Below are 22,783 nucleotides of genomic sequence, written 5' to 3'. Positions count from 1 at the left end.
CTGGATGTTTGGCTCTCAGGCAACTATCTTGGCAGTGAGTCCCTATGCCACTTTTTGAAAGTAAATAACAGTAGTAATACATGTGAGCCTACTCATTCCAATCACATGTGACTTTAAGTAACACAATCTTATTGCGTTTTAAGTAACTATCGACTTGAGCTTTTCAGAGATCAAGGTCTACAATGAATTTTATATCTCATATTGTTTAGACATAAAAAATGCAAGACTTTCTGAACAAATTTGGATTCAAAATGCTGAAATTTCAATACTAAAATCAGATAGGTATATTGTTAAGTTATGCCTACAGGCAGCAGGCTATATGGTGTTAAGTACACTGAACTTTGAGTAAAGATAGGCAGGTTCAGTTCCCGGCTCTGACACTTCCTACCTATGTGATCACGAGCATGTCTTTTAAATTCTCTCAAACATGAATTTTCTCATCAGTAAAATAGAAACAATGTTACTTGCACTACTTATCTCACAGGGTTGTTGTTAGAAAGACACTTTGTCATTTTTAAAGTCTTATCTAAATATGAGCTACTACTTCTCAAGAATCTACAAATGGATTATCTGTAATAGCTTGGCAACTTGTCTCCTAGACCTACCTGAGTTCTAGGCTAAGGACAATAGAAATAAGCTAAACTAAGAAATGGAAGTGTACTAAATGAGTTGAACTAAGAAAAGGAAGATAAAGGGGTTGAATGTATTATAGAACCTAGTGTCACAAAGAGTACTTTAGGTGAAAGAGAAATTATTTTAAAATAATCTATGATTCTCCTCCTCTTCATTGGCATAATCAGTGACAAAGCTATTTCACACTGTATTATTTTCTTCTGATTCTAAAATGAAATCCTTGAAGGAAATTCTTGTCTTCCTTCAAGGCCCAAACAAGGGCCATTCTTCCCACAAAGCTTTTTTTGATTTCCCCGTGGCTAGAAGCAATTCTTCCCTCTTCAAATTTCTCAGGCTATTTTGTTTCAACTCGCCTGTATATCTACCAAATTCTAACTTGTATTAGAGATAATGGGTGTACTGATCTTAACTTGTCTCTGCACCAAAGATGACAAATTCTTCAAGGAAAAGGCTGTGTCATTTATCTCCAACGTTTAGCACAGTGCCTTGCATGTAGTAGATATTTGATAATAGTTTCTTGAAAGGATTCTGATCAAGTGTAAGTATGGTTCAAAAGAAAGTAGGTCAGCCATAGGCCCAATACGATGAATAACAGATGGACAGACCAAGTGCTCTGATGTGTACCCACAAAACACTGAAATCACAAAGCTGAAGGAAGTTCTCCGGTATACTGGCTGGATCTCTCTACAGTGCATTTGTGGAAAGACAATGATAAGCACTACACAGGTTAGAAACTGAGTAGGGATTGTAATCTGTACTAGTAGAAAGAGTACTGCACCAATAAAGTCGTGAATCTGTCATCACATCTGAGATAAATTAAAATGAATATCAAAAAATCACTGGGAATCCAAGGCTTGAAATAGTCTTTTTCCTCCTCCAATAAAATGAAATGACTTTATTTTTTTCTTTTATTGAGAAAAGATCCATACTCAGAAAGTATGTGTCTTTGAGGCAATAGAAGCCAAATGAAAATGGAATCATCAGCGTGGGCAGGGGAGGAACACCATACAGAAACCGAAGGATGGACCACTGAATCTTTATTCATGTTACATTTTGCATGTGGGGCAAACTGCACATGTCTAATGCCAATGGGGGACTGATTGAATGGATGTAGTTATTACTAACACACTGCTTATTTGAGGCAACTGCTATTTTCAGTGACATTAATGCAATAGGAAACCGCAAACCGGAGTTTGCTTGGGATGTTTTCCTTTCAAGTTTACATGAAGACTTCTCAGTAGATCATTACAACCAACTTTAAGATTCAAAGCATTATTCACTGTCTTAGAATAAGCCTTCGTGCAACAAGAAACAAAAATGGAATGTGCATTCTTCCCAGGTTAAATGAAGCAACAATTACATAAAATTACCCTTTTTTAAGAGTTAAGAAATATTACTTGTAGTGCTGGTTCTGAATAAAGAAGCCTTTAACACACAATGAATGAAGTGAATTCTAGAATGAAGGGTATGCTTCCATTCTGTTTACATAACAATACATTTATCACTTTGGAGGCAGAGGCCCCTGCCTTCTTTCCTAGAACTTCCTCAGCCGTGCTGCCAGTGTCTGTTGGAGGGTATGGGGAGGGGAGGGATTTCACTGGAGACACAATCCAATTCTTTTTTCTTGACTTGTCTCATTCCGATTTAGGTCTCTCTTTACATTCTTCCATACCTAGAAATATAGGCAAAAAGATTTTGGGTTTTTGTTTTTTTGAACATTAAGATAAAATAAGGGTTTGGGAATAAGGATTGGGAGGCAATATGTTATGTTGAAGAGAACACTGGCTTAGGGTCTAGAGAGCTTGAGTTCAGAGCTTGGTTTTGCCATTTACTACCTGTGTGATGTTGGCCAAGTCACTCCATACTCTGCCAAAAAGGATAATAATTCCTGTTCTCTTTACCTCACAAGGTTGCTGTGAAGATCACACGTAAGCCAGAAAATACTGTCTCTGTGAGAGCTATTGTTACTCTCTTTCTCTCTTAATTCCTTTTCTCCAATTTTCTCTATGCATGGAGGAAAAGGAAAGCCATCTGCTGTGCTGAAGTCAGTAGTTCTCCCAAAATTAACTCAGTGACCTCCCTCCCCACCCTTTTCTTGAATCAGGCAGGGCCCTGCATCCCATGGCACACCCTGACTCCTACTGCTCCAGGGAGGGCGAACCTCAAGCTGACTCTTGAGCGATGAGGTGTTTGCAGAAATGCGAAACAGATTGCTTTGTAGCAATGGGGGCCATACCCCATGACTTTCAGAACAGGCATCTCTTTGGCTTTATTTTATTGTCCTTACCCAGGAAAAGTCTTTGGACTTCAAGAGAGAATCCAAATGCTGCTGCCTTTTTTTCTCAGAGAAGTCACTGCCTTCCTGAATTGCTTTTCTCTCTACACACATGTGCTCTTTCAAGCCAATGCCCCTTCTCTAACACAATGCTGGGGATTAGGAGTTTCCTCCTGGTGGACTTGTTGGTGACTCCCAAGCCTCACCACCTGTTATCCCTGTTGAAAGGAGTTTGAATTGGGGATAGGTTTAATTTTCCTGGCCATAAAAATGTTCAAATCATTAACATGCTTGTTCTTGAGCAAGGAATTATTGTTACAATCTGGCAAATGCTCCCTAATTGTCCTTTCCTTTTCTCCTAGGTCCTGTGGTGCCAAACAGCTTGCAGGCTGTTTAAAAAACAATAATCAAAAAACCAAAAATAAACCCCCCCCATCCAATTTTCTTTTGGAGGTTTCTGGGACAGCTGTGTAGGGAAGTTCCTAATAGATTGTAGATTCAGAACTGGAGAGGACCTTAGAGGAAATCTAGTCTAACACTCTCTTTTTTTTTTTTTTTTGTAGAGATGAGGAAACTGAGGTTCATTGGTGTGAAGTTACAGGCTCTAGGACTCACAGGTACAAGAGGCATATCTAACACTGGACTCCAAATTCAGCACTCCAAGTTCAGCCAGTATTTGAATCCAGCTATTATGATTTCCAATCTAGCATTCCTTCTTTTGTCTAACCATGCTGGGGTGGGTGTTGGGGGTGGAGGTGGCAGGAAAGGATATATGAAATAATTACACATGATAGTAAGAAGACAAGGCTATGGATGTTGAGAAAGGGTAAATTTTTCTTCAAGATGGGACATAAATTTAAATCATGAAGGGGATCAAAAACACCATATCCTTGGCCTCCCCCCCACCCAGTGGTAGTGATAGGGCAGCGTGAGTAGCATGTCAGCCCTGGGCTGGGTGTGAGAGGAAGGAAATTCTTGTATGTTTATTTGTAGTTTGTTTTTTTTTTTTTGTACTGCTAAGGCCCTGAAGATAGCTAACTCTTAACACCTTCGCCAGAAGGCTTATTTGAAAGCATATCAGTAGTACATCCAGATGGAGGAGTGAGGATCTTCATGTAAGATCCCACTTTGAGGTGAAAAATTCCCTAGATGTTGCCAGAACTTTAAATATAGTGATGTTTAAATATAGTGGGTGTGCCCAATTCATGAGATAGCCATGGGCAGAGGTTGAAAAAAATATACAACAAAGATTCAGTTCCAAAACAGCACCCTTGACTCAGGGGATTGCTCCCAAGCCAGCCTCGCATTCCATTCCTCCTCTGGGACCCTTTCCAGGAGCTAACTGAAGCAGTATTTTTTTTTTAAAGGCGCTTTCCTCCAAAGTATTTGATTGCAGATGGAGCTATTTGGCACCAATGTTGAAATCTTCAAAACGAGGGCAGGGGGTGTTTCACTGACCCAAAGAAAGGGCAAACTGTTCCCCACCTACTATGGTTTGGCAGCTTAAGACAGAGGGGAAAAAAACCAAAACAGGCAACTATAAACATTTTTGAGGAACAATGAACCTGATTCTACCCCATAGGCAGAAAATAGCCTATCGTAAACCTGTAGAGGGAAGCTCTCTATTATCTTATCTATGAAGGGGAAGAGAAAGGAGTAGGAGGATGTCAATTACCCCTTCACTCTCTGCAAAGCCTTCTTCTTGGTTACCGTATTTCTGCATTTCTTGGGAGGCATAAGTCTGGCTGGGGGCAGAAGTAGAAGTATGAAAAGGGTGGAGATGGGGAAATGGAGGGACTATGGTTCTGCTGTGGCATGCCTGATTCTACATGCCTGATGCCCATGGGGCCTTCTTCCTTGCTCCACCAGAGCTGGGTTTCTGGAACACTGATTTTTCTGTACAGAACAAATCTTACCTTATTTGAGTCTAACCATCTTGGAGAGCTTCTATGGATGGAAGGGAAGGTTTATTCGATCTCAAGTACAGATGAATTCAGTCAAAGCATTCATACACATGTACAATACTCAAAGTTATCTCAGGTTAGATTTTTAATCAAATATTTAAAATGCTATTTTTAGCATCCACTTATTAAGCACATCTTGTTTATGTTTCGTATTGGATTAGTCTATTTTTCTGGTTCAATTCTGTTCCAAGTTTTCAAGAAAAACCAAACCAAACCAAACAGAAAACAGTAATCCTGCTGAGATGTTGATGGTGTGGTGGAAAAAGCAATGGACTGGGAGTCAGGTCATCTGGATCTGAACTTAGTAAGTAAATGACCTTGGGTGAATCACTAGACTACTATACACCCAATTTCCCTCACTTATAATACTTGGGGTTAGACTAGAGGCAGTGTGGTAAAGAGGGCTGGATCTGGTGACAGAGGAGCTGGGCTCTATCCCAGCTCTGGTTGTGACCTTAGACAACCTTGAGATAACCCTCAATGGGGCTTCACTGTCCTACCAGAAACATGAGGGGTACAAAAATGAGGTTACTTGGGTGCTGTCACTGAAAGGTCAGTTTTGGTGGCAGTCATACCCACTTAGCATTTACATGTGATGGTGACTGTCATGGAGCAATCCCACACTTCACCAAAGGTTATCTTTTAACCTGGGGTTCGATGTCCCTTTTGCTTCTAATGATAGCATGCTTCCCAACTAGGCAAGGCATAAGCTCTTAAGCCAAGCTGCCCAGACTATCCAAAGGCTGGGCAGAAGGATGCAAAAATTGAAAGATGCCTCTCTCTGCATGAGATTTATTCCTTTAAGTAAAATGAAAGGGTAGAAATGGATCATCTCTAAGGTCCCTTACAACTCTAAATTTCTAATCCTAAAACAAATTCTATGACTTCTTCAAAGATTCTATAACTAGGCAGTTTTACCTTGAAGTGGAAGTAAAGTTGTATTAGTAAATGTTTAAGAACCAGCTCTCCAAAATAAAAAAAAGCATGCATGACACACTTTTGAGTTTGATTTGCATTATTAACATTTTTCTATCACTTTCTTAAGTCTAGGTAGCCACCATCAACAACAAAACCAACCCTTATTTGTAGGATTTGCCGATTTCTAAGGTATATTTACACTGAAAATTTAACCACCACTTCCCCAGTTTGAACTGGATCATACCCTCAGATGTAGCTAAACGGCCAGCAGCATCAACCAACAGAGGAGCAAAGGTTTCATAGGCAGTGTCTGAATAAGAGAAAGTTGATCTGATTGCCTTAAAATTAAATACTGCCTTTTTCATAAGAAGCTCTACAAATTTCACATGTGTACTTTCATTCCATTCTCAAAACATCTTGTGAAGTAAACTGGGGACTATTAGTCCCATTTTACAGAAAGAACTGTTAAATCACTTTCCTTAGGCCATGTAATTAGTCAGAATCAGTGTAGTATCGTGAAAAGAATGCTAGATTTGGACTCAGAAGATTGGGTTCAAACCTCAGTTCTCTTAAGGACTGTATGTATGACCTTGGGCAAGTCATTTAACCATTCTAGGCCTCTGTTTTTTCACCTGTACAGTGAAGGGGTTGGACTAGATGAGTTCTGAAATCCTTTCTCATTTTAAATCTATTATCCTGCTTTAGGATTTTTTTAAAAGCCAAGTTCTACATTATAGACCACCTAACTCAAGCTCCTACATGGTCTAGTAGACTTAGATTTAGTAGCGAGACTAAACAGACTGAAGCAAGGAGAAACTTGCAAAGGTCCCTGTGCTATATAATCCTGGCTTTATGCATACAATTCTAGGATCCAGAGGCCACCTGCAGTCTCCCAGCCCTAAGGTAAAGTTTACCTTAGGTACCCCTAAGGTTCTCCATAGATGAAGCCCAGAGATCTTCAGGGTTTAGCATTTTGGTTAAAAACAACAAAAACCATCACTGCCACCAAACAAGCCCACATCAGATTTAAGAACCAATCTTGCTGGTGGATGTGCATTCGTTGTGGAGTGAAACTGGTGAGGCTCTGTGCTGCTGCTTTTTCCATCTTCCAATTTTTACCTCATTCTAGATAGCCTTGGGATAGTCTAGGCAGCTTGGCTAAGTGTATATGGCTTGCCATGTCGGGAAGCACGCTATAAATAGAAACAAAAGGGACATCAAACCTCAGATTAATGACAGCCTTTGGTGAAGTGTAGGAATGCCCCATGATGGTCACCATCACATTTAAAACCTAGGAAGGTGTGACTGCCACCAAAGCCCACAATTCAGCGATAACACCCAAGTGCCTTTGTGGTTTGGCCTCCCTCGTGCTGCTGGTAGGACACTGAAGCCCCAATGAAGGTTGTCTTACCTAAATGAATGGTTGTGTGAAGACCACAATAATGAGGACTTAGGAATTAAGTGGAATGGCTTGGTTGGAGTAAATAACCATTCTGTTTAGGGCAGATCTTATGCCATTAAAAAAAAAAAAAAAGGAATTCAGAGGATCATACCAAACAGCTTTTCCCTTTAATACCCCATATCCTGCAAACAACACCCCCATCTATAGGCTAAAGCTTCTTTCCTGTTAGTTTTTAATGCTTAATACCTCATAACATCAAGTGAGTAGTAAACCTTTCAGGCAATTGCCAAGAGCTCTTAAATTAGGGTTGGTAGTTATAAAAATGAAACACTATTCATACGCAATTGCATGCACTCTGGAAGACATTTAATTCGCTGGAGGATTCATTTTATTTTTTAACGATGAAGGAAGAAATAGTCTGCAGTGGAATTCTGCTTCAATCTTTGGCCACATTATTCTTTCAAAAAGCCAGTTCTGTTGTTTAATGCTCCCCTAAGCAATACTTACTCCTCTGAGTATCCCAGATATAGTTGTTCAGAACTTCTCCCAGCAGGTACAAAAGGTTCATTAGAATGGTTGCGATCCCAAAGAAGATTATTTTGGCGCCTGGGCCAATGTGTTCCAAGAGAGGGTACACCCAAATCCCTGTTACATGATGCACCCAACACACCCTGAAATGGAATCAGAAAGAAGAAAAATCCAGAAGTTGCTATCATGGCAGTATCTCCCCCTCCCCCTTTTTTCTCTTTCTCTTCTGTTTTAGCTTTCATTTTTCTAACTTATCTATTTGTAACATTCCTTTTAAATTTTGAGTTCCAAATTCTCTCCCTCCTATCCACCCCTCCCCCACCCACTGAGAAAGCAAGCAAAATAATATCAATTATGCTTGTGAAATCATGCAAAACATTTTCATGTCAGTTTCAAAGCTGATTTCATCCCCATTATGCACCACTTAACCCCATTCTCTCCCCAGGCTGCAAGGCTCAAGCTAAGTGGGCCTCTGCTGCCCAGGAGCGACTCCAAATAGTGTTGGGTTTAATGGAATTATTATATTTTTGTTATTATAGAGGCTACTTAATCTGGTCTTTACACATTAAAACAACACAGACACCGGCCAAGTACATTCTATTCATCTGTGGTTGAGATAAAACCCTTGGCTTCTGTGACAGCTCTCCTGAAGTGAGGCTTTCTGAATTTATGCCAGTTTATGATCCTGAAGTGGTTTAACTAACACTTTTTTTGGTGAGGGGTGTGAATAGGGGACAATCAATCATTGCAACCTGTGACTCTATTGGCATAGAGAATTCCTGGTGAGGAAATTACTTGCACCCTGCACTGGGCAATTCTTCTGTCACTTAGAGCTGTGAGAGATAAAGGGACCTGAGTAGCATCAGAAGGATGTAGCAGAACTGGGACTTGAACCCAGGTCTTCCTGACTGGAAGACCAATTTCCTATGTGCTATGTATGCCCTAGTGCATCCCTTAACTAGCAAATGCAGAACTATTTCCAGTCATCACATTGAGATGGAAAAAGTATCAGACGGATTTCAGTCCTATCATTTCCTATCTGTATGACTTTGGGCAAATCTTAACTTCTCCGAACCTCATTAACGAAATAAAAGAGTTCGACTACATCAGGGGTTCTGAACCTGGTACGTGTCAGCTCATTAAAAGCGTTTTTATAATTATGTTTCGATATGATTGTTTTCTCTTTGTAAATCTATGTATTTTATTTAATGCACTTAAAAACATGATTCTGGAAAGGGATCCATAGGCTTCCCAAAACTGCTTAAGGGATTCTTGGTGCCCACAAAAGGTTAAGAATCCTTGGACTCAATGAATTCTAAGATCCCTTATGATCTGAACTGAAGGTCTTATGATCACTGGTTTTACTTTACAATAGTTTTGTCTCAATCCACCAGTCTCCATATTCCCCATCTGAGATTATAATTTAGAAATTCAAGTGGGGACTTAAAGTTTTCTAGTTCAGTCTGTTGATCTTATAGATGAGGCCACAAGAGGGCCTCTCTCCTTCTTCAAATTTTCTTTGAGATACTTCTTGGCCCCAGCTGTGCTCTACTTTGCATTATATTTGTTTACCTATCACATCCTTGTGTGTGTATATACGTGTATAAATGTGTACAAATGCATATGTATACACATGTATGTACATATACACAAATACATTTAAATGTTCTTCAAATGAATTAAATGGTACAAGGTCACACAAGCCAATAAATAGCAAAATAAGAATTCAAACGTTGGCTGACTCGAGATCAGTGTTTTTTCTGCCATATAATAACTGTCTTTAGGCTATTTTGGTCGAGCAGGTTCATCCACAGCAATAAGCTTCACTGTTTTCTAATAGTTAATCAGGTAGCCTGATGTGTTGGTGAAAAGTTGGAGATTGCTGTTTTAATATCTGATAGTAGCTTGCCCTACTTGCTTACAATACTTCATTTCTTCTCTCTGTGCCTTTGCATGGCTGTGCATCTGGAATGGTCATCCTCACCTCTGCCACTGGGACACCTTGGCTGAGCTCAAGGACCATTTACTACAAGAAACCTTTCTTGAAGTGCTCTCTGGCATCATTTTCTACCTATTCATCTGTGTATATCCCACAGCAGAATGTAAGTTCCTTTAGGGCAGGGGTCATTTTGGTTTTCATCTTTATATCCCAAGTATTTAGCATAATGTTTGGCTTATTATAGCTGATGGCAGATAATTAATTGAGTAGAATTGTTAAATATTTATTAAAGTATCAAGATACATTTGAAAGTTAAGGATACTCCTCCTACTAGGTACAGATTCCAAAATTATTTGCCTAATAATCCATATCAGCCAAGGAAAACTATTCTTTAATTAAATCCTCTATGACAGGGTTTATTATCCTTATTTGATGTTACATGATTTTTTAGAAGAGTTTTTTAAAAATAAAATACATAGGATTACTAATTACTAAATACATAGGAAACTAATTATTTGAATAAAATAAGTATCTTTTTTCCCTGTCTAAGTTTGCTGATTCTCTAAAATCAGTCTGAGGACTTCAGGTTAACAATTCTTGTTTGAGGGCCTAGTAAGTTGCTATGCACCAAGCCACCTATCTCAAGAACCTTAACATTCTTCCCAAATCCAAGCCAGGATCCCATGATCTTGCTTTATCTTGATCAGTTGGCACGATCTATCCTGCATGTGTGCAAGTGGTACCAAGTAAGTTCTGGAGTGAGCCCACGGTTTTGCATCAATAAACTACTGTCATTTGGAAGGCCTGCTTATCCTTTGTTTTACTGATACCTATGGAACACAATCTATAATTGCAAAAAAAAAAACAGGATAAAAGATATAGAGAGTACTGAAGGCACACCAAGGGAACGCCCCTTCTAGGCTGGAGAAATCTAATTTGTTATAGCATGCAAACACAGCAGAGAGAGCTGAACAAAGGGGAGGTGAGCACCAGAGGAGGCTTCATAGGCCAAGCTGTCCTTGCATGCTCCTGACCACAGCCTTACCCTCGATATCCTTGTTAGTGTTCACAAATGCCATACTCTCATGCCACTGTATTGTGGCAGATCTTCGTCTAGTTAACTTTAACTAAACTAATGCAATCAGCTGGGCAGTTGTCAAATGGCTTGTTAATTTCCTGATGGATAATACAAAGATTCAGGGTTTTTCACATTGTGAGTCATTTCTACTAATTAGCTTATATACATTAAAGTCTCATTGGCTATAGAAGTTCCTGAGTTTGGCAATCTGGGCATACTAAAAACCCTGGCTGCTAATTAGTTCTTACATTGATAATTACTCTTCTTCTTCCTTCTTTCCATATATAGTGGTTCTCTTCTGTAGTTTTCAGTAATGATATGCTCAGAAATTATTGAGGTGGTTTCCAGCAAAACAGTGAACCAGCTGATAAGGTCAAGTGGATGCTATATCAGCACCTACTTTCTGGGAGTTAGAAAGCTTTCATTTCATAGCTGGTTTTGAGGATGTCTATGGAGCTTTCTGGTTTGCAAAGTGCTTTACAAATATGACTTCATTTGACCCTCACAACAACCCTGGGAGGCAGGTGCTGTTATTATCCCCATTTTACAGATAAGCAAACTTATGCAAACAGAGGTCCAGTGAGCTGTTCAGGGTCACACAGCTGGTAAAGTGTCTGAAGCCAGATATAAACAAAAATCTTTATGACTTCAGTTGCAGTCCTCTATCCAGCACACCACTTAGCTTGCCAATTTATCGTATCTTCACAACAGAAATGAATGCTGTCATCATTTTTTACCTTTGTTGTTGTATGGTTAATCCATCTCAACTACAGATATTTAGAAGCTTGGCCTTGCATTGAAACTTCAATAATTTGCTCTTTGCTGAAAGGGAATGTATTTATCACTGAAAGTTGTCCTTCCAGTATTTGGACTGTTCTGTAATCTGGTGGGATTTCAATGATCTACATAAGGGTTATGCACTGATTAAACTATATTATTATTATTGCTGTTGTAGTGAATCTGGACTCTTTGGCTGGAGTTTGGATTCCTCATACTCTCTGGCTTTCTCTACTCACAACCCAGATAGTCTGTCCTGAGAAAATTGGTGCTTCCCTTTTTCTGGATCCGTTGATTTTCCTAATCTGAGCTCCAAATTCTTACCTCTGGTGAAGTTTTAAGATGACGTCTGAGAGACTAAGACAATTCAGTGGTTTATCAGTAAAACTTTCCTAAGTGAAAATATTTCACAAGGACAGAAGAAATACAAATCTCATAGAATCATAGTTTTAGAGCTAGAAGGATCCTTAGAATTCAGTCATATTAGTCCAACCTCTTCACTTCATAGAGGAAGAAACCAAGGCCAAGAGAGGTTAAAAGTTTTGTTCAAGGTCATGCTTGCAGTAAATGGCAGAGCTGGGATTTGAACTCAGGTTCTTTGACTCTAAATGCAATGTGTTTTCTATTATGCTACCAGTAATCTATTACTTAAGAATTATCACACAGCTCTACTTTGTGGCCACTATCCTAGCTAGATGGTATATATTGAATAGAGCATGGGCACTGGTCAGGAAGATATGAGTTTAAATCTGATTTCAGATACTAATTAACTTTGTGATCCTAGGAAGTGTATTAGCAAGCACCCTAATATACCCAGGATGGCCTGCTAGCACAACTTCTTTGATCTATTTTTCTAAAGAAAAGGCAACTTTAAAGGGGTTAACAATATTACTTTAATTAACAGATAAGTAGAAAGAAGTGAGTATAGAAAATACAAGCAGAGAAATTAGCAGAGATTCAACAGACAGCACTCCAACTATCAGTAGTGGGGGGGAGGAGGTGTCTTAACAAATGGCTACTCAGAGTCCAGCCCAGGGAATCAAAAAATCTTTCTCATGAGCAAGCCCCCACAGCAAAATGCCAACCTCTCAGAACATATAACCAAGACTCAGCCCCTGATTGGCTCAGAGCCAGAAGGTGCAAAACCTATGAGACTCAGCACATCTGTGAATTATCAGGGTTCAAAGGCGATCAATCCTTCAGATGTTCATAATTTAGTGTAAGCCTGAGAAACTGAACTCCCAAAAGAAAATAACAAAAATCCCACATTACTTGTGCTTACAGCAAGTCACTTAACTCCTATCTGGTTTAGTTTCGTTATCTATAAAATGGAGATCATAATAATAGCATCTATACTTCCTAGGGTTGTGAAGATCCAATGAGATAATAAAAGCACTCTGCAAACCTCTGTATGACTGCTAGCTATTGTTGCTGTTGTTATAATTACTTAGCCTTGGGGAAGTAATTCTGAAGACCCCTTGACTATTTCTAGAGCATCTGTTTCCAATAAAACTTCTCAAGAACAAGGACAATTTTTGTTTTTTCCTGTATCCCCATTACCTAGCCTAGTGCCTAATGACATGTCTGTAGAACTGAATTGTATGGAAGCTAGTTCATTCTCTATCCCTTTCTCTCCAAATCTCTGATTCTTCTGTAGTTTGGAGGACCTACTATGTGCACTCTGTGACTAGACGTGGAATCTTGGGTAATGCTGTGCCAAACCAAAATGTGCCTCAGGGTTTTTCTTAGTGAGGTGGATAGTGGTGCCAGAGAATTCACTGCCACAACCCATTGGCAAATACCAGGAAATAGCAATCCAATCTAAGGCTGAGCTGGTGAGGTAGAGGGTATCACTCATCCATGGATTGGCTACAGAAAGTCATTTTTTTTCTTGCAATGCATGTTTTTATATACTAATCTTAAGGAAAATGTTATAATGAACACAACTATTTCAGATCACTGAAAACTTTTCTAGCATCTCCATGGAAGATAGCCCAAATACATTAGAAACTCCCTTCTTCTTCCACTCCTACCCCCCAGCTCTGATTCCTTCTTTTTCAAAATCTGCCTTCATACACAAAACCAAAATGTTTTCAAGATCATAAATCTTTCCACCCATCCCTGGGGTGAATGGTAAACTTAATACGCCTCACAGAATGAATTCTATGGACTGACAGATTGTTACAGCTGAATAGGAATGAAGAGATTTCCTTGTCCAACTCCTTCAATTGACAAGGAAACTGAGGGCCAGGGAAATGAAGTGACTTAAAATCACCAAGCTAATTAGGTTGAGCTGGTTTAGAACCCAAGTCTTCTGATTTCAGCTGTTTTCAAAGGAAGCCTTTGGATGTAGAAATATCAGAACAAAAATGGTAGCAGGGGTCCTACTATGTGCTCAGAATCACATTCTGGAAGGCTCCCTCTAATTGGGAGAAAGTGTTTTCTTCCCAATTTTATTAAATCACAGAGATCAGGCCAATAGTCTTCCTCAGTCTTTTGTCAAAGCAGAATGTTCTTCTTTCAATGCATTCCAGTGTGAGTCTAAACTAGTTTTTCAGGGATCGAGGTGGAGTTTCCAGTTTCATAATTTACCTGTCCCTCATGATGACTTTTAATTTCAATTCAATTTAATTCAACCAGCATTTTGTCAAGTTGCTACAATGTTTAAGTAAGGCACTGTGCTGGGATCTGAGTAAGACATCATGATAGACAAGGCCATGGAGAATCTTATAATTGAATTGGAGAGATGACAGTTACACAAACTAAGAAAGAATGAATCCCTAGGAGAGATACTGTATATGATCAAAGCGCAATGAGAGGTCTGCAAGCAAGTTTACTTCAGAATAAGAGGAAGTCACTTCAAGGTATAGGCAGAGACTGCGTGCACTTGTATGTGTGTGGTGGGGATGGAAGGAGGAGAGTTGTTATTTGTATCTTAAATAACTCAACTTACATTTTCCTTTATAAAAATGAAAACTTCTTATTTTTCCTTTTGCTCATTGGCTCTTCATCTTATGGTGCACAGATGCCAATAGGCAGGATTGCTATGTTAACAAGAGGCAGTATGCTGGGGTATCTTAGATTTAGAAAATCTGGGTTTTAGTCCCAATTATATTACTGATAAGCCTCTTTAGGCACGTTATGTAATCTCTCCCAAGTCTCAGTTTTTTCATCAGTCAAATGTATATACATCTCCCTCAAAGGATTTTTGTGAGATGTAAATAAGATCAATTTATATGTAAAATCATTTGTAATTATAGAACACTACTTACATATAAGCTAATGTTATTAAATATTTTTTATACTCCAATACTTCACTGAGTGGGTCGTCATTCAATGGTACCTAAGCAATGTCAATAGGATCATAAAATCTGAGCTGGAAGAGACCTTCGAGGTCATTTAGATCAATCCAGTCATTTTACTGATGAGAAAACCGAGGTTCCAAGAATATGTCAGTGAAGAAACACTTATTAAACACCTACTATGTGCCAGGCATTATTCTAGGGGAGTGGCTAGTGGGGAAACAAAAGAAGGTAAAACAGTCTCTCGTCTCAAGGAGCTCACAGTATAAGGTGGGAGACAACATGTAAACAACTACGTACAAACAAGGTAGTGAGAGGGAAGGGACTAGAATTAAGGGGGGGGGGGAGTCAGGAAAGGCTTCCATAGATGAGATTTTAGCTGGAACTTGAAAGAATCCAGGAGGTAGAGATGAAGGGAGAGGGGATTCCAGGTATAGGGTACAGTGAGATGGACTGTCTTATTTGTGGAACAGCACTGAATTACAGAATACATGGGGGTGGGTAGAAGGTGTAAAAAGTCTGGAAGAAAGGGGTGGTGATGGTGAAATTATGAAGGACTCTGAATATCAAATAGGTTTTTATTTTTGGACCTGGAGGTGCTAGAGATCCATTGGAGCTCACTGAGTAGTAACATGGTCAGACCTATGATTTAAGATCACTTTGGCAGCTGAGTGGAAGATCGACTGGGGGTAGGGAGAGACTTGGGGCAGGGAAATCAAACAACAGCCTACTTCAATAGTCTAAGCATGAAGCGATGAGGGCATTCCCCAGGGGGTGGCGGGGTCAGAGGAGAGAAGGGAGACTATGAAAGATTTTACAAAGATATGACTGACAGGCCTTATCAGCAGATTGCATATGGAGAGTGAGGGAGAGTAAGGCATCCAGAATAACACTTAGGTTGTGAGCCTGGGGGACTGGGAGGATGATAGTACCCTCAACAGTAATTGATAAGTTAGAAAAAAGAGGAAAGTTTGGAGGGTTAAAATAAGGAGTCCAGTTTTATACATGTTGAGTTTAATATGTCTATAGGACACCTAGTTTGAGATGTCCAATAGGTAGCTGGATGTATGAGACTAGAGGTCAATAGAGAGAACAGGATAAATTGATCTGAGAATCATCAGCATAGAGATGATAATTGAATCCATGAAAGCTAATGAAGTAGTATCTAGGGAAAAGAGAAGAGTGTCTCAGGACAGAATTCTAGGGGGTGCTCAGATAAAGATCCAGCAAAGGGGACTGAGAAGGAGTTATTAGACAGGTAGGAGGAGAATCAGCAGAGTGGTATGAAAATCTGGAGAGAAGAGTCACACAGTCACACAGGAAGGCAAAGAAATTTAAGGAAGGTCCCTAGTATGCTGGGAGGCCCCCTGTAGTTGATTTATGTGGTGACATGGATTAAGATAACAGAGTATGGACAGATATAGATGGGCCACAGTTGGCACTGTGTGAGAGAATATTCTCATCAATGAGATCATAGATCCATTGTAGCTCTAGAGAGTTTCACTAAACAACAATGACATCAGATGTAGACACACACACACACACACTCCTCCCCAAAGAGATGAAGAAAGAAGGCCAATCAAGGGAAGAAGCAACTTCAAGGCAACTTGAATCAAAACAAATGCCAGTTATGGACTTACGAAGGACTTCCAGTAACCAAAACCTGGGAGTTTAACCCTTTGAACTGCGGGAAAACACTTTATTATATTGCTTGGAAAATCTTACTGCTTATTATGTTATTTGAATCTAGTTTCATAAGGCTAGGTAGTGTTGAAAACTAAGATGTCACAGTGACTTCTTTGTGACCCTCCAGAGAAGCCAGGGATGGCTGCAAGATATGTTTTGGGTAAATCCAGGTTTTGAGTTCACCCCAAACACTTCTATTTTGGGTTCCATCACCCGTGTCTTATTTGGGGTCCACTATACTTCCCTACTGATGTACAGATCAAGCAACCTCACCTAGGAACTGCCCTTTTCTGGAAACTGCTTAACTGCCAGCTGCTTGTCCTTAAGCAGCCCATGTTTAAATTCTATATAATGGGAACCTGAGCCACACCTTTCTTTTGGTTCTCTCTGCCAAATTGACAATAAAATTCCTTCTAAAAAGCTTTTGAGGTTTGAGGTTTGTCCTTGACTGACAGGCCACACACACTTTTTCTTGTGAGGCTCAGATCCAAAGCTATTTACAACACCAGGTGACATGCAAGGGGAATGAGAGAGAGAGAAGGAGAGAGAGAGAGAGGGGGAGAGGGAGAGAGAGAGAGAGAGAGAAAGAGAGAGAAAGAGAGAGAGAGAGAGAGACAAAGGGAGGGAGGGAGAGAGAGAGGGGGAGGAGGGAGAGGGAAAGAGGGAGGGAGGGAGGGGGGGGAGAGAGAGAGAGTACTTGTCACTGTCTGCCTCCCTCCTTACTGGGACAGTGCCCTAGGATATTCTCTAACATTAAGATACTTTGCAGACAACACCTCTTCTGTCCCCTGCCTCCCATGGTCTTTTCCAGTACAAGTAAATACCAGGGTCTCTTAACTGGGTGATAAGGACCTTGATAAGGTCCTGCAGGCAGGTTCCTTGGGTCTCACAGAACACAGCATCTCCATCTCCCACGAGGATGAACTTCAAGGGAGGATCTTAAACAGTCTAACTTCATCAGCTTTCTTAACGAACTTCTCTCCAATCACTGATAGTCTGCTCGGACTCATGGCTCAATTGTTGGCATACCCATGTTCCCTTATATTCATCCATCTCAAAGATCTTGAAACCCTGCCTGTTGATGAACAAACTGTTCACCATTGTCCACTAGCTACTCTCTCATATCTCTCTACCCCAGTCTTTACTTCCTCCCATAGGGTCCCACTCCAGATCTGCTTGTTCCTTCTACAGTGCTTTTTGAAATGCCTGTGCTATAATTTAAATAATTTCCTTTCATCTTAAACTTCTTTATCTCTCATTGATTCCACCTTTTGGCCATCACTGAGATACTGTTTCCCTCACCATCTTTTCTAGTGCTGGCCACATTTTATCTTATACATGACATCATAAAGGAGTTGGAGTACTCTTTGCTTCCTGATGCCACTTCTAGATCCTTGTTTGGCCATCTTTACTAATCAATCTCTCCTCCTTTGTGGTTCATATGATACAAATTTATCACCCAATTCAGCTTTTGGTGGCTGTTATCTAGAGATAACCACGATATTCTTCCTTCCTCAAGGAATTCAACATCTGACTTTTTTCAGTGCCCTCTCTTTCTCCTTCCTATCTCTTGCCTTCACACTGGAGAACTTTAACATATATATATATATCTATCTATTGATATTCCTTCAAAAACGTAAAGTCCAAAATCTACAACCTATTCCATCCCCATGAATAATTCCTTTACTCTAGTTCCACTACACACAAAGATGGCCACACCCTTGACTATTTGTTGTTCTTCAGTCACTTTTCAATTGTGTCTAACTCTTAGTGACCCATTTTTTGGGTTTTCTTGGCAAGATGCTGGAGTGGTTTGCCATGTCCTTCTTCAGTTCATTTTACAGATGAGGAACAATGTAAACAGGGTTAAATGACTTGCCCTGGATCACAAGTTATTAAGCGTTTGAGGTCAGATTTGAACTTAGGAAGAGAAGTCTTCAGACTTCAGATCTGGCACTTTATCCACTGTGCCACCCAACTGCTCTTGCCATTGTTTCACTTCCATGTTCATGAATTCTGAAATTTATGTATCATAATCTCTTATCATTAATAATAATAGCTAACATGTATGTAGTGAATACTATGTGCTAGATACTGTGTGAAGTGCTTATCTAGTTTGAACCTCATAGCAACCCTGGGAGGTAAGTACTATTATTATCCCAACTTTACAGATGAGGAAACCGAGGCAGAGGTTAAATGACTTGCACAGGGTCACAGGTTGGATTTGAACTCATATCTTTAAGAACTGAGGTCTAGAGTAACCAGACCCCAGCACTTTTTCCAGTTATGACCCCTAACTCTGCTCTTTGCCTTTCTCAGGACCTCCATTCCTTCTACCCCTCAGTTCTTCCTCAGGCCATGACTCCTGTGCTGCCTATACTTCCCTCCCCTTCCCTGTCATGTCCCCTTGGTAAGCCAGCTCAATCCTTTGTTTTCCTCCACTACACCATTTCCTATTTTGCCAAGCCTCAGTTCTCTGTCCTTTACTTCTATTTACATGCTGTTGAACAGAACTGGAGATCGTGAAACCCTGGTGAGTGGGTTCTCTCCAAATATATGTTACCTAATCTCAACTGGGTCTTCACTGTTGCAAGGCAAATATTCCTTCTCCAACTCATTTTACAGATGAGGAACTGAGTTTGAAGTTTGGAAGCCCTCTAATTTCTACTTAAGCCTCCCATTCTCCCTTTTCCACCATTCTACAAGACAAGGACTTTGCTTCCTATTTCAATGAAAAAACCAAGGCCACTGAACATCTCTTCATCTCACATCATGCAGACATCTTCCCCTACTATTTCCTCCTTGTCCCAGGTCTCTCATCAAGAGGTGGCCCTTTTCTTTGTCAAGGCCAATCCCTCTATATTCACTCTGGATCTCATCCCTGTCTGTCTTGTGTACCATACAGACCCCATGTCACTTCCATTTTCATTCTTATCTTCAATGTCTTCTTTTTTTACTGGCTCTTTGCTCTCTGATGCCTACCAACATGCTATGTCTCTCACCTTTGAGAACCTTTATTTGTTCTTAACATCCCTCCTCACTATCGTTCTCTATCTCTTCTTCCCTTTGTGGCTAATCTTCTTGAGAAAGCAAGTTAGAATTAGTGCCTATACTTCCTCTCCTCTCATTTTGCAAACTTCCAACTTCATTATTCAAATGAAACTGTCCTCTCCAAAGTTACAAATGTTTCCTTAACTGTCAAGTATAACAGCCTTTTCTCAGTCTTGATCCTTGGCCTCTCTGTAGAGTTTGAAACCATCAATCAATTTCTCCTAGATATTCTCTTCTGAATTTTCCTGACACTTCTCCTTAGTCACCATTCCTGGTTGTACATCTCTGTCACACTCACTAACTGCATGCTCCCAAGGCTCCATCTTGGGCTCTTCTCACAACTTTTATATCTCAATGAATGATATTATCAACTCCCATGGGTTCAATTATTATCTCTATGTAGATTATCGCTGAGACTATAAATCTGGCCTTAATCTCTCTGCTGAGTTATAGTCCGACATCTTGGATGTCTCAATCCGGATGTCTTGTAGACATCTCAAAATACCAGAACTTTTTACTTTCCCTCCCACCCTTAAATCTTTTCCTCCTTCCAAACTTCCCCATTACTGTTAAGGGTACCACCATCCTCCTGATTCTCTGGGCTTGCAATTTCAAGACCTAACTTGACTTCTCATTCTCATCCTACTTGGGCACTCCATTGTCAGGTCTTGTTGATTATACTTTTACATGATCTTTCACAAATTTCTCCTTCTCTTTCCTCATAACTGGCTTAGACCCCCAATACCCAGATTACTACAAGAGTCTTACAACTGATCTTCCTGTTTCAAGTCTCTCCCACTCTAACCCATTCTCCATTCAGCTGCCAAAGTGATTTTTCTAAAGCTTAGAACCAACATTCCCTTTGCTCAGTGAGCTCCAGTGCCTCCCTATACCTCCAGGATCAAACAAAGAATCATCTGTTTGGCATCTAAAGCTTTTAACTAGCCCCTTCCTACCTCTTCAGCCTTCAGCTGCTATATTCCCCTACATGAGCCTACTGGCTGTTTCTTGAACACTCCATCTGCCATCATGGTAGTACCTTTCTCCCCAACACCTGTAGTGCTTTCTCCTCTCACCCTTGTCTCTTAGTTTCCCTGGTTTTCTTCAAGATTCTACCTAAATTTTACCTTCTGCAGGAGGCCTTTCCCAGTTCTCTCCAATTATGAATGCCTTTCTTTTTTCATATTACCTTCATCTACACCGAATATATCTTGTATATACCTTATTATTTAGGTAGTACAGTGAAGAAACTGAGTTCAAATCTGGCCTGAGACATTTACTAGCTATGTGACCTTGGGCAAGTCACTTACCCTGCTTGACTCAGTTCATCTATAAAATGAGGAGGAAGAAGGAAAGAAGGAAATAGCAAACTAGTAACTTTACCAAGAAAAGCCCAAATGGGGTTGTGAAGAGTCAGACATGACTGAAATGATTCAACAATAACAACTCTCTAATTAGAATGTATGCTGCTTAGAGACAGTAATTTAACCTGCCCCCCAACAGAAACAACAAAGTAACTTCAGCACCTGGTATAGTAAGCATTTATAAAGGTTTATTGATTGACTGAGCTTCAGGGTAAAAGGTACTGAGTTAGGAAAGTAGAATGTCTTACAATTTGAAGGGATCTTTTCAATTTGCAAAATGAAAAAAAAAAACCAAAATCCAAACCTTGCACTTTGTAACCCACCACAATACCCTTCCCTCCTTCTACACACCAACCAGAAATCTCATTTGCTGACATGACACCGGAGTAGCTGTGAGAACAGTGGTGTCATAGGAAATGGGTTCTTTCTTCCTTGCAGCTTTCACGATGTCCCCATTCTCACCTACCATCCAGAGATCTGTTCCCATTATCCTACATTTATTTTACTATGTACTTCTCCAGGTCTCCAACTCTGCTGATTTTGATCCCCTGATTTTACTTATATCTCTTGATCCTTTTCTTGCTTTTCTCCACCCCAAATTTATATTTCTGACTTCACCAATGTTCTTAATGTCTGGTCATAATTCTTGTCAAGTGGATCCCATTCATTCATTCATTCATTCATTCATTCATTCATTCATTCATTCAACAAACCTTTAGTAAAAACCTATTCAGGAGGTGGAGCCAAAATGATGGAGTAAAAGCAGGGAATTCCCTGAGCTCCCTCCCAAAGCCCTCCAAATACCTGTAAAAATAACTAAACAAATTCTAGAGCTACAGAACCCACAAAATGACAGAGTGAAACAAATCCCCAGCCCAAGACAACCTGGAAAGGTCTTTTCCACTGGGCAGGGAGCGTGATCTAGTATGGGCCACACCTGCACAGATAGTCCAGTGCCATGTCAGGCACTGAATAATTGGCAGCTGTGGCAGTTTTCAGACTTCTCAATGCACAAACACCATAAAGGTCAGTGGGAAAACTATGTGGGACCTGAGTGAAAGAAGAGTGTGCAGTCTGGCCCAGTTTGGCCCCAGCCCCAGAGTGGTGAGGGTAGTGGTGGTGGCTCGCAGTAGTGGCAGAGGCTGCTTCCAGAGCTCTGGGCCCACAGAGGGTGGGATATCAAGCAGCTGATACAAAATCCCTGAAGCCTGGGACAGTACACCCACCCCCACTGGAAGCAGAGCTCTACCTTGACAAAGAGTTAGAAAGGCAAGTGTTTGGTTGGGATTATGAAGAACTCAGACTATAGACATCATAAAGGAACTCAGACTATAGAATCTTATTTTCATGACAAGGAAGATCTGGGCATATAACTAGAGGAGGATAGCAGAGTCAAAAGCCCTACATCAAAAGCCTCCAAGAGGAATATGAATTGGTTGCAGGTCATAGAAGAGCTTATAAAGGATTTTGAAAATCAAGTAAGAAAAGCAGAGAAAAAATTGGGAAGAGAAATGAGAATGCAAGAAAATGCAAGAAGATCATGAAAATCAAATCAACAGGTTGCTAAAGGAGACCTCAAAAATGCTGAAGAAAATAACACCTTAAAAATACACTAACCTAAATGGCAAAAGATGTCCAAAAAGCCCAATGAGAAGAATATCTTAAGAAGCAGAATTGGCCAAATGGAAAAGGAGGTCCAAAAGCTCACTGAAGAAAATAATTCCTTAAAAATTAGAATGGAGCAAATGGAAGCTAATGACTTTATGAGAAATCAAGAAATTATAAAACTGAAAGAAAGGAGTGAAAAAATAGAAGACAATGTGAATTATCTTATTGGAAAAGCCACTAATCTGGAAAATAGAACCA

At 40.0% G+C, this 22,783-nt stretch overlaps 1 protein-coding gene across 3 annotated transcripts in view; it reads right to left on the bottom strand.

The window, feature by feature from the left end:
* Positions 1-1,653: 1,653 nt before the first annotated feature.
* The window catches only part of AIG1 (androgen induced 1), a 334,033-nt gene continuing 312,903 nt past the window's right edge, over positions 1,654-22,783 (bottom strand). For all 3 annotated transcript variants that reach the window (XM_072643494.1, XM_072643495.1, XM_072643496.1), the window contains 2 exons: positions 7,700-7,863; positions 1,654-2,305 (listed from right to left, as the gene is read on the bottom strand). In XM_072643494.1, the coding sequence (XP_072499595.1) occupies positions 2,268-2,305; positions 7,700-7,863 (202 nt within the window). In that variant the 3' untranslated portion in view covers positions 1,654-2,267. The remainder of the gene's footprint in view (positions 2,306-7,699; positions 7,864-22,783) is intronic.

Source organism: Notamacropus eugenii, chromosome 2 (assembly GCF_028372415.1).
Source record: "Notamacropus eugenii isolate mMacEug1 chromosome 2, mMacEug1.pri_v2, whole genome shotgun sequence".
Classification (NCBI taxonomy): domain Eukaryota; kingdom Metazoa; phylum Chordata; class Mammalia; order Diprotodontia; family Macropodidae; genus Notamacropus; species Notamacropus eugenii.
This window is presented reverse-complemented; position numbering and strand designations above follow the sequence as displayed.